Source organism: Oncorhynchus nerka, linkage group LG19 (genome assembly GCF_034236695.1).
Source record: "Oncorhynchus nerka isolate Pitt River linkage group LG19, Oner_Uvic_2.0, whole genome shotgun sequence".
In the NCBI taxonomy this organism is placed as follows: Eukaryota; Metazoa; Chordata; class Actinopteri; order Salmoniformes; family Salmonidae; genus Oncorhynchus; species Oncorhynchus nerka.
In genome coordinates this window covers 41,632,858-41,645,077 of record NC_088414.1, presented here as the reverse complement: position 1 = coordinate 41,645,077, position 12,220 = coordinate 41,632,858, and the positions used below count along the sequence as shown (strand labels likewise).

Sequence of the window (12,220 nt, the reverse complement as noted above, 5' to 3'; positions counted from 1 at the left end):
GGGCAAGGTGAGGGGGAGGGGTTAACAGGGTGCAAGGTGAGGGGGAGGGGTTAACAGGGGGCAAGGTGAGGGGGGAGGGGTTAACAGGGGGCAAGGTGAGGGGAAGGGGTTAACAGGGGGCAAGGTGAGGGGGAAGGGGTTAACAGGGGCAAGGTGAGGGGGGAAGGGGTTAACAGGGGGCAAGGTGAGGGGGAAGGGTTAACAGGGGGCAAGGTGAGGGGGGAAGGGGTTAACAGGGGGCAAGGTGAGGGGAAGGGGTTAACAGGGGAAGGGGTTAACAGGGGGCAAGGTGAGGGGGAAGGGGTTAACAGGGGGCAAGGTGAGGGGGAGGGGTTAACAGGGGCAAGGAGAAGGAGGGGAGGGGTTAACAGGGGGCAAGGAGAAGGGGAGGGGTTAACAGGGGGCAAGGAGAAGGGGGAGGGGTTAACAGGGGCAAGGAGAAGGGGGAGGGGTTAACAGGGGGCAAGGTGAGGGGAAGGGGTTAACAGGGGGCAAGGTGAGGAGGGAAGGGGTTAACAGGGGGCAAGGTGAGGGAGGAAGGGGTTAACAGGGGGCAAGGTGAGGGGGAAGGGGTTAACAGGGGGCAAGGAGAAGGGGAGGGGTTAACAGGGGGCAAGGAGAAGGGGAGGGGTTAACAGGGGGCAAGGAGAAGGGGGAGGGGTTAACAGGGGGCAAGGAGAAGGGGGAGGGGTTAACAGGGGGCAAGGAGAAGGGGAGGGGTTAATAGGGGGCAGGGAGAAGGGGAGGGGTTAACAGGGGGCAAGGAGAAGGGGAAGGGGTTAACAGGGGGCAAGGTGAGGGAGGAAGGGGTTAACAGGGGGCAAGGTGAGGGAGGAAGGGGTTAACAGGGGGCAAGGTGAGGAGGGAAGGGGTTAACAGGGGCAAGGTGAGGGGGAGGGGTTAACAGGGGGCAGGGAGAAGGGGGAGGGGTTAACAGGGGGCAAGGTGAGGGGGAGGGGTTAACAGGGGGCAAGGTGAGGGGGAGGGGTTAACAGGGGGCAAGGTGAGGGGGAGGGGTTAACAGGGGGCAAGGTGAGGGGGAAGGGGTTAACAGGGGGCAAGGTGAGGGGGAGGGGTTAACAGGGGGCAAGGTGAGGGGAGGGGTTAACAGGGGGCAAGGTGAGGGGGAAGGGGTTAACAGGGGGCAAGGTGAGGGGGAAGGGGTTAACAGGGATAAGGAGAAGGGGTGAAGGGGTTAACAGGGGGCAAGGTGAGGGGGAGGGGTTAACAGGGGCAAGGTGAGGGGGAGGGGTTAACAGGGGGCAAGGTGAGGGGGAGGGGTTAACAGGGGGCAAGGTAAGGGGGAAGGGGTTAACAGGGATAAGGAGAAGGGGGAAGGGGTTAACAGGGGGCAAGGAGAGGGGGAAGGGGTTAACAGGGGGCAAGGTGAGGGGGAAGGGGTTAACAGGGGGCAAGGAGAAGGGGGAGGGGTTAACAGGGGGCAAGGAGAAGGGGAGGGGTTAACAGGGGGCAAGGAGAAGGGGGGTTAACAGGGGGCAGGGAGAAGGAGGGGAGGGGTTAACAGGGGGCAAGGTGAGGGGGAGGGGTTAACAGGGGCAAGGAGAAGGGGAGGGGTTAACAGGGGGCAAGGAGAAGGGGGAGAGGGGTTAACCGGGGCAAGGTGAGGGGGAGGGGTTAACAGGGGGCAAGGTGAGGGGGGAGGGGTTAACAGGGGGCAAGGTGAGGGGGAGGGGTTAACAGGGGGCAGGGAAGTGAAGGTGTGGTCAGGGTGATGTGAGGGGGTCAGGGTGATGTGAGGGGGGCAGGGAAGTGAGGGTGTGGCCAGGGTGATGTGAGGGGGCAAGGAAGTGAGGGTGTGGTCAGGGTGATGTGAGGGGGTCAGGGTGATGTGAGGGGGGGCAGGGAAGTGAGGGTGTGGTCAGGGTGACGTGAGGGTGGGGCAGGGAAGTGAGGGTGTGGTCAGGGTGACGTGAGGGGGTGGCAGGGAAGTGAGGGTGTGGTCAGGGTGATGTGAGGGGGTGGACTCCTCCTCCTCCTCCTGCTACTCCTCCTGCTCCTCCTCCTGCCCATCCTCCTCTCTCCGCTCTCCTCCTCCTCCTCTCCCCTCTCTCCTCCTCCTCCCCTCTTCCTCCTCCTCCTCCTCTCTCCTCTCTCCTCCTCCTCCCCTCTTCCTCCTCCTCCTCCTCCTGCTCATCCTCCTCTCTCCTCTCTCCTCCTCCTCCCCTCTTCCTCCTCCTCCTCCCCACCATCAGGAGCATATGATCCAGAACGAGGTAGCCATCCTGAGGAGGGTGAAACACCCCAACATTGTCCTGCTGATCGAGGAGATGGACACCTACAGTGAGCTCTACCTGGTTATGGAGCTGGTGAAGGTAGGCAATGGGGGGGTGGAGGGGGAGGGGAGGTGGAGGAGGGGGAGGGGTATTGAATTTCAGATGCCATTCAAGGAACCCAAGTACAATAAAACACAAAGAACAAAGCGAAACACATTTACTGGTGTATTTCCACTAGTGCAGGGACGGCTCTAGTCTTTTTGGGGCCCTAAGCAATATTTGGTTGGGGGGCCCCACCACCAAGCAGTCTAAAAAAAATAATTGTGGTCACCCTCTTAATGGCAGAGAGATTTTTTTTTTAATAAAGTCAATTCTACACATCCTGCCATATGACAGAGAGGAATTGTTGCCCTTTTAAATCATGTTTTTTTGGCAGTTGTACACTTTTTTAGAGGAAAAAAGAAACGCACACCTATATTAGGCGAGGTCCTGGCTAGCGGAGTAGAATACTAGATCATAAAGGAGAGCCGCACTAAGATGTAAAAATGTCATGTCCAACGTTTCGACAGGCAAGCTGTCTTCATCTGGGCATAATCGCAAACAGGGTGACTCGTTTATATAGTGTCAAAAGACACACGCAGGTGTCTGTAATCATGGCCAAGTATGGCCTAATGTCATTGGTTAATTCTCAAATATTCAAATGGCATACAAAGAACAAATGGATAGCATACGATCATAAATTCATTTAGACTACATCAGCCACAGTCACAATAATCACAAGAATGGCTTCAGATCAAAGTCTATGGTGAGACCGAAGGGAGCCAAGGTCTTTACATTAAAGATCCAGGCAGCCTCTCTTCTACACCTTTTGCCACGGGGCGGAGAGAATATCGTGCATTTTAGTAACACATTTCCTGCAATTCTACTCGTTTTGCCATGGGGCAGAGAGAGACATTTCCTGCACATTTCCTACTCGTTTTGCCATGGGGCAGAGAGAGACATTTCCTGCAATTTCTACTACTCGTTTTGCCATGGGGCAGAGAGAGACATTTCCTACAATTCTACTCATTTTGCCATGGGGCAGAGAGAGACATTTCCTACAATTCTACTCATTTTGCCATGGGGCAGAGAGACATTTCCTACAATTCTACTCATTTTGCCATGGGGCAGAGAGAGACATTTCCTGCCACACATTTCCTACTCATTTTGCCATGGGGCAGAGAGACATTTCCTACAATCTACTCATTTTACTACTCATTTTGCCATGGGGCAGAGAGACATTTACCATTTTGCCATGGGGCACATTCCTACTCATTTTGCCATGGGGCAGAGAGACATTTTTCCTACAATTCTACTCATTTTGCCATGGGGCAGAGAGACATTTCCTACAATTCTACTCATTTTGCCATGGGGCAGAGAGAGACATTTCCTGCAATTCTACTCATTTTGCCATGGGGCAGAGAGAGACATTTGCCTGCAGAGAGAATTTCTACTCATTTTGCCATGGGGCAGAGAGACATTTCCTACAATTCTACTCATTTTGCCATGGACATTTCCTACAATTCTACTCATTTTGCCATGGGGCAGAGAGAGAGACATTTCCTACAATTCTACTCATTTTGCCATGGGGCAGAGAGACATTTCCTACAATTCTACTCATTTTGCCATGGGGCAGAGAGAGACATTTCCTACAATTCTACTCATTTTGCCATGGGGCAGAGAGACATTTCCTACAATTCTACTCATTTTGCCATGGGGCATGGGGCAGAGAGACATTTCCTACAATTCTACTCATTTTGCCATGACATTTCCTACAATTCTACTCATTTTGCCATGGGGCAGAGAGACATTTCCATTTTACAATTCTACTCATTTTGCCATGGGGCAGAGAGACATTTCCTACAATTTTCTACTCATTTTGCCATGGGGCAGAGAGACATTTCCTACAATTTTGCCATACTCATTTTGCCATGGGGCAGAGAGACATTTCAGAGAGAGACATTTACAATTCTACTCATTTTGCCATGGGGCAGAGAGACATTTCCTACAATTCTACTCATTTTGCCATGGGGCAGAGAGAGACATTTCCTACAATTCTACTCATTTTGCCATGGGGCAGAGAGACATTTCCTACAATTCTACTCATTTTGCCATGGGGCAGAGAGACATTTCCTACAATTCTACTCATTTTGCCATGGGGCAGAGAGAGACATTTCCTCATTTTGCCATGGGGCAGAGAGACATTTCTACTACTCATTTTGCCATGGGGCAGAGAGACAGACATTTACCATTTTACAATTTCCTACTACTCATTTTGCCATGGGGCAGAGAGACATTTCCTACACATTTCCTACTACTCATTTTGCCATGGGGCAGAGAGACATTTCCTACAATTCTACTCATTTTGCCATGGGGCAGAGAGACATTTCCTACAATTCTACTCATTTTGCCATGGGGCATTTTGCCATGGGGAGAGACATTTCCATTTTGCCACAGAGAGACATTTACTACTCATTTTGCCATGGGGCAGAGAGACATTTCCTACAATTCTACTAATTTTGCCATGGGGCAGAGAGACATTTCCTACAATTCTACTCATTTTGCCATGGGGCAGAGAGACATTTCCTACAATTCTACTCATTTTGCCATGGGGCAGAGAGACATTTCCTACAATTCTACTCATTTTGCCATGGGGCAGAGAGACATTCTACTCATTTTGCCATGGGGCAGAGAGACATTTCCTACAATTCTACTCATTTCGCCATGGGGCAGAGAGACATTTCCTACAATTTTACACATTTTACCATGGGGCAGAGAGAGACATTTCCTACAATTCTACTCGTTTTGCCATGGGGCAGAGAGACATTTCCTACAATTCTACTCATTTTGCCATGGGGCAGAGAGAGACATTTCCTACAATTCTACTCATTTTGCCATGGGGCAGAGAGAGACATTTCCTACAATTCTACTCATTTTGCCATGGGGCAGGCAGAGAGACATTTCCTACAATTTTACACATTTTACCATGGGGCAGAGAGAGACATTTCCTACAATTTTACACATTTTACCATGACTCATGTCATGTTAGTTTGATATCTGAGTGAGAATGAATAACACATTTTATGGGGCAATGGGCCTCCTGGATTTTGTCAAGGTCCCCTGATTTTGCCTGACAATTTTGCCACAAGAGAAAAATGGGGCAGAGAGAGACATTTCCTACAATTCTACTCGTTTTGTGACATTTTGTGACATTGCAGAGAGAGACATTTCTACATTTGTGACATTTTGACATTTCATGATGTCATGTTAGTTTGATATCTGAGTGAGAATGAATAACATTATGATGTCATTGACAAGACGACATTGTGACGACATTGCGACATTGTGACATTGTGACATTGCGACATTGCGACATTGCGATATTGCGACATTGCGACATTGCGACATTGCGACATTTTGACATTTTGACATTGTGACATTGCGAAATTGCGACATTGCGACATTGCGACATTTTGACATTTTGACATTGCGACATTGCGACATTGCGACAATGCGACATTGCGACATTGCGACATTGTGACATTACGACATTTCGACATTGTGACATTTCGACATTGCGACATTTCGACATTGTGACATTTCGACATTGTGACATTGCGACATTTCGACATTTCGACATTGCGACATTGCGACATAGAGGCATTGCGACATTGCGACATTGCGACATTGTGACATTTCGACATTTCGACATTGTGACATTTCGACATTGCGACATTGTGACATTGCGACATTGTGACATTGTGACATTTCGACATTTCGACATTGTGACATTGCAACATTGTGACATTGTGACATTTCGACATTTCGACATTGTGACATTGCGATATTGTGACATTGTGACATTGCGACATTGTGACATTGCGACATTGTGACATTGCGACATTGCAACATTGCACCTTGTGTATTCCACTGTTCTAACTCTCAACGATAAGTTGAGAACCCGACTGAGATCCTGACCAGTGATGCATCTCGTTCATAATGTGTGTTTCCTTAGGAAAGTCTTCACACCCCTGAATGTTGTGTCACTGGTCTACACACAATACCCCCATAATGTCAAAGTGGAATTATGTTTTTAGACATTTTTACAAATGAATAAAAAAATGAAATGCTGAAATGTCTCCAGTCAATAATTATTCAGCCCCTTTGTCATGGCCTAAATAAGTTCAGGAGTAAATATTTGCTTAACAGGTCCCACAATAAGTTGCATGCATTCACTCTTTGTGCAATAATAGTGTTTAACATGATGTTTGAATGACCTCCTCATCTCTGTACCTCACATTATCTGTAAAAGACCCCACAGTCGAGCAGTGAACTGCAAACACAGATCCAATCATAAAGAACCAGGGAGCTTTTCAAATGTCTCACAAAGAAGGACACCTAATGGTAGATGGGGTAAAACATTTTGTTTTTAAAAGTAGACATTAAATATCCCTTTGAACACGGTGAAGTTATTAATTACACTTTGGATGTTGTATCAATACTCCCAGTCACTACAAAGAAGGACACCTAATGGTAGATGGGGTAAAACATTTTGTTTTTAAAAGTAGACATTAAATATCCCTTTGAACACGGTGAAGTTATTAATTACACTTTGGATGTTGTATCAATACTCCCAGTCACTACAAAGACACAGGTGTCCTTCCTAACTCAGGTGTCAGAGAGGAGAGAGGGCAATGGGGACTATAAAACAGTTACAGAGTTTAATGGCTGTGATAGAAGAAAACTGAGGATGGATCGTCATTGTAGTTTCTCTACAATTACTAACCTAAATCACAGAGTGAAATGAAGGAAGCTACCTAATAATAATAATATTCCAAAACATTTAACAAGGTATTAAAGGCATTAAAGCGAAATTGAAATTTTGGCAAAGAAATGAACTTTGCCCTGAATACGAAGTACCACAGTACATCAGTACCACCACAGTACTGAGTACCACTCTTTATATTTTCAACCATGGTGGTGGCTGCATCGTGTTATGGGTCTGCTTGTAATTGTTAAGGACTGGGAAGTTTTGTAGGATAAATAGAAACGTAGTTGAGATAAGCACAGGTCAAATCCTAGAGTAAAACCTGGTTCAGTTTGCTTTCCACCAGACACTGGGAGAGGAATTCACCTTTCAGCAGGACAATAACTTAAAACACAAGGCCAAATATACACTGGAGTTGCTTGACAAGAAGACAGTGAATTTTCCTGAGTGGCCTAGTTATAGTTTTGACTTAAATCAATTAGAAAATCTATGGCGAGACTTGAAAATGGCTGTCTAGCAACGATCAACAACCAACTTGACAGAGCTTGAAGAATAACCTGTCCCCTTCATTACACACCTGTCCCCTTCGTTACGTGCACCAGTCCCCTTCATTACACACACCTGCCCCCTTCATTACAAACACCTGTCCCCTTCGTTATGTGCACCTGTCCCCTTCATTACACACACCTGCCCCCTTCATTACACACACCTGTCCCCTTCGTTACGTGCACCTGTCCCCTTCATTACACACACCTTTCCCCTTCATTACACACACCTGCCCCCTTCATTACACACACCTGTCCCCTTCGTTATGTGCACCTGCCCCCTTCATTACACACACCTGTCCCCTTTGTTACGTTCACCTGTCCCCTTCATTACACACACCTGTCCCCTTCATTACACACACCTGTCCCCTTCGTTATGTGCACCTGTCCCCTTCATTACATACACCTGTCCCCTTCGTTACGTTCACCTGTCCCCTTCATTACACACACCTGTCCCCTTCGTTACGTGCACCTGTCCCCTTCATTACACACACCTTTCCCCTTCATTACACACACCTGCCCCCTTCATTACACACACCTGTCCCCTTCGTTATGTGCACCTGCCCCCTTCATTACACACACCTGTCCCCTTTGTTACGTTCACCTGTCCCCTTCATTACACACACCTGTCCCCTTCATTACACACACCTGCCCCCTTCATTACACACACCTGTCCCCTTCGTTATGTGCACCTGTCCCCTTCATTACATACACCTGTCCCCTTCGTTACGTTCACCTGTCCCCTTCATTACACACACCTCTACCCTTCATTACACACACCTGTCCCCTTCGTTACGCGCACCTGTCCCCTTCGTTATGTGCACCTGTCCCCTTCATTACATACACCTGTCCCCTTCGTTACGTTCACCTGTCCCCTTCATTACACACACCTCTACCCTTCATTACACACACCTGTCCCCTTCGTTACGCGCACCTGTCCCCTTTATTACGCACACCTGTCCCCTTCATTACGCCCACCTGTCCCCTTCATTATGCCCACCTGTCCCCTTCGTTACGCACACCTGTCCCCTTCGTTACGTACACCTGTCCCCTTCATTACATACACCTGTCCCCTTCGTTACGTGCACCTGTCCCCTTCGTTACGTGCACCTGTCCCCTTCGCGCACCTGCGCCTCATTTGAAGCCACCTGAACTCCATCACTATTTGATTGCCTCCCCTTTATCTGTCTGTTCCTCTGTTTGCTCCCTGTGTCAGCATTGATGTTGTTACTTTGTCCCCTGTCCAGACGCTGTTCCTGTCCTGTTTTATGTCCGTTATTCATTCAATGTTCTCCCTGTACCTGCTTCCTGTCTCCGGTGTCAATCCTCACAACACAGGGACAAAGAGAGAGAGTGAGAGATAGAGAGAGAGATGAAGGCAAAGAGAGAGAGAGATACAGAGAGACAGAGAAGTGAGTGATTGAGGAAGGCAGCACAGTTTACAAGAGGAGACTTGACAGTTTTCTCATTTTAATGACTGTGTGTCTCTAAGCCTGTGAGTCTCAGTGTGTGTGTCAGTCAGTGTGAGTCTCAGTGTGTGTGTCAGTCTGTGTGAAACCAGGCCCTATTTGAAGCTTCTGCTTCACGTGTGCATGCATTATAGTCGCACTAGTTTGCAAGACTATAGTATGCATTGGTTGAAGCACAATATTAAATTCAATTCTCCCTACCATCATGTCTAAGCCAATATGACGCCAGTGTCGATGAAAACTGCCAATCAACTTGATTGGAGGTACACAACACATTCCCAGCCTCTAGCCATGCTCTTTCCGGCCATTACCGAGAACAACTATACCCAATTTTTTTTTACAAGGTTGTTAGCATTGGGGTCGTCAATCAATGTTTTCCCCAAACCTAACTCAAATCCTAGACGTCAGATTAAAACAAGGCTACAGAATCCATCAGGTGACCATTAGATCCATTTGGACTGAATACATTTGTAGGTGCAACAGTTTAAAAAAAAATTTAATTCACAATTTACCACATTTCAGCCCATTAGAGAACCAACAAAGTGCTACATTTTCAAGCATTTCTGACAACGCTAACATCTTTTCAGTTCTTTTCAAGTTCTAAAACCGGGGCTCAAGAGTTTCAACTAGCTAGTAGAAGGCTAGCAGCTGTAGCTAGCTAGTAGAAGGCTAGCAGCTGTAGCTAGCTAGTTAAGGTAAGTATATTTTGCTACGCAATATTTTTCCTACGACTGAAGTCATCTGTACAAACGTCTGACCTGGACACTTGCATTTAATCAGAGAACAAACATATTAGCTAGCGAATGTCCTTTGCTGCTATTATGGCCAGTTAGATACACCAAACATTGGGAACATTGGGAAACTGCCACGCTTCTGATTTATAATCTAGCACACACCAGAACAGACAATAGAAAATCCAGAGCAAATTCTATCCCTTACCTTATTCATTAAGCACTTATAGTTGACCCGGGGGCAGATCTAGCAGGGCAGGAAGTTGACAAACTGTCTTGTTGTAAAGGTGGCATTCTATGGCGGTGCCACATTGAAAGTCACTGAGCTCTTCAGTAACACCACAAAATCTTTTTATTCCTCAGTCTTCCCGCTCTTTCATTCAAGCTCTTCAGTAAGGTCATTCTACTGCCAATGTAAATCAAGAGAGATTGCATGGCTGTGTGCTCGATTTTACACACCTGTTAGCAACGGGTATGGCTGAAATAGCTGAATACACTCATTTGAAAGGGTGTCAACATACTTTTGTACATATAGTGTATCTATAAAAGGGTCCGTAGCCTAACAGTTAGTGTTACCGCCCTGGGATTGGAAGGGTTCATCACCTGGGTTCCTCTACCGGGAAGAGGCTATTTTGACCATTCTCTTTTGTATTGACGAGCCTCAAGGTTATTTAGGCTTTTTGTTAAAATACCTGAATACACCTGATTCTACCACTCAGCTGTTCATCAAAAACCTCAACAGGTCATCAAGACCTCAGCTGTTCATCAAGACCTCAGCTGTTCATCAAGACCTTAGCTGTTCATCAAGACCTCAGCTGTTCATCGAGAACTCAGCTGTTCATCAAGACCTCAGCTGTTCATCAGGATCTCAGCTGTTCATCAAGACCTCAGCTGTTCATCAAGACCTCAGCTGTTCATCGAGAACTCAGCTGTTCATCAAGACCTCCGCTGTTCATCAAGACCTCAGCTGTTCATCAAGACCTCAGCTGTTCATCAGGATCTCAGCTGTTCATCAAGACCTCGGCTGTTCATCGAGAACTCAGCTGTTCATCAAGACCTCTGCTGTTCATCAAGATCTTAACTGTTCATCAAGACCTCTGCTGTTCATCGAGAACTCAGCTGTTCATCAAGACCTCAGCTGTTCATCAAGATCTCAACTGTTTATCAAGATCTCAGCTGTTCATCAGGACCTCAGCTGTTCATCAAGACCTCAGCTGTTCATCAGGACCTCAGCTGTTCATCAAGACCTCAGCTGTTCATCAAGACCTCAGCTGTTCATCAAGATCTCTGCTGTTCATCAGGATCTCAGCTGTTCATCAAGACCTCAGCTGTTCATCGAGAACTCAGCTGTTCATCAAGACCTCAGCTGTTCATCGAGAACTCAGCTATTTATCAAGACCTCAGCTGTTCATCAAGACCTCAGCTGTTCATCAGGATCTCAGCTGTTCATCAAGACCTCGGCTGTTCATCGAGAACTCAGCTGTTCATCAAGACCTCTGCTGTTCATCAAGATCTCAACTGTTCATCAAGACCTCTGCTGTTCATCGAGAACTCAGCTGTTCATCAAGACCTCAGCTGTTCATCAAGATCTCAACTGTTTATCAAGATCTCAACTGTTCATCAAGATCTCAGCTGTTCATCAGGACCTCAGCTGTTCATCAAGACCTCAGCTGTTCATCAGGACCTCAGCTGTTCATCAAGACCTCAGCTGTTCATCAAGACCTCAGCTGTTCATCAAGATCTCTGCTGTTCATCAGGATCTCAGCTGTTCATCAAGACCTCAGCTGTTCATTGAGAACTCAGCTGTTCATCAGGACCTCAGCTGTTCATCAAGACCTCTGTATGTACAAAGTTTAATATATCTGATTAATGTTTGATTGTATATTTTGTAATAACTCACTATTGTTTACAGGTAATGTAGTACTAAGCCTTTCTACAGTCAAATATAAGTACATTTTCATGTATATAATTTGAGGTTATTGTGTGTATTTTTCAGGAGCTTTCTCAACGTAAAATATATCACAGACATGTTTTCCATATTGACTAAAATGGGTTTCTGGTTTCTCGCTTCCCTCTGGATAATCTTAAATAAATACTAATAACTTTATTATGTCTGTTGCCATTTGTCATTATTGTGTTCTTTTACTTTAGTTTTACTATTAAGAGGTTCGTCCTCTATACATTTCTATGGACAGCGGCCGTCATGACGTTTCTCCAAACGGCCTTTCTCCGCTCGAGAACTAAATGAGGAAACAAGTCGAGATCGGATCCTGGAAACACGCCCGGTAGAGATATGATTCTGATATGATTCTGAAAATAACTCTAATAACAGTTAAATAAAGAAATACATTTCACCCAATTTGAAAAAAATAAATAACGCGGTACTTTGCTCCGTGACTCATAATAGTAATGTGTTTATGTAATGCGTTACTTT

The 12,220-nt window shown here is 46.5% G+C and overlaps 1 protein-coding gene across 1 annotated transcript in view; it reads left to right on the top strand.

Annotated features, from left to right (window-relative positions):
- dclk1a (doublecortin-like kinase 1a) overlaps positions 1-12,220 on the top strand; it is a 240,080-nt gene that overhangs the window by 209,628 nt on the left and 18,232 nt on the right. Inside the window, exons 8-9 of the mRNA XM_065005055.1 lie at positions 1,946-1,955; positions 2,124-2,333. Of these exons, the coding sequence (XP_064861127.1) occupies positions 1,946-1,955; positions 2,124-2,333 (220 nt within the window). The remainder of the gene's footprint in view (positions 1-1,945; positions 1,956-2,123; positions 2,334-12,220) is intronic.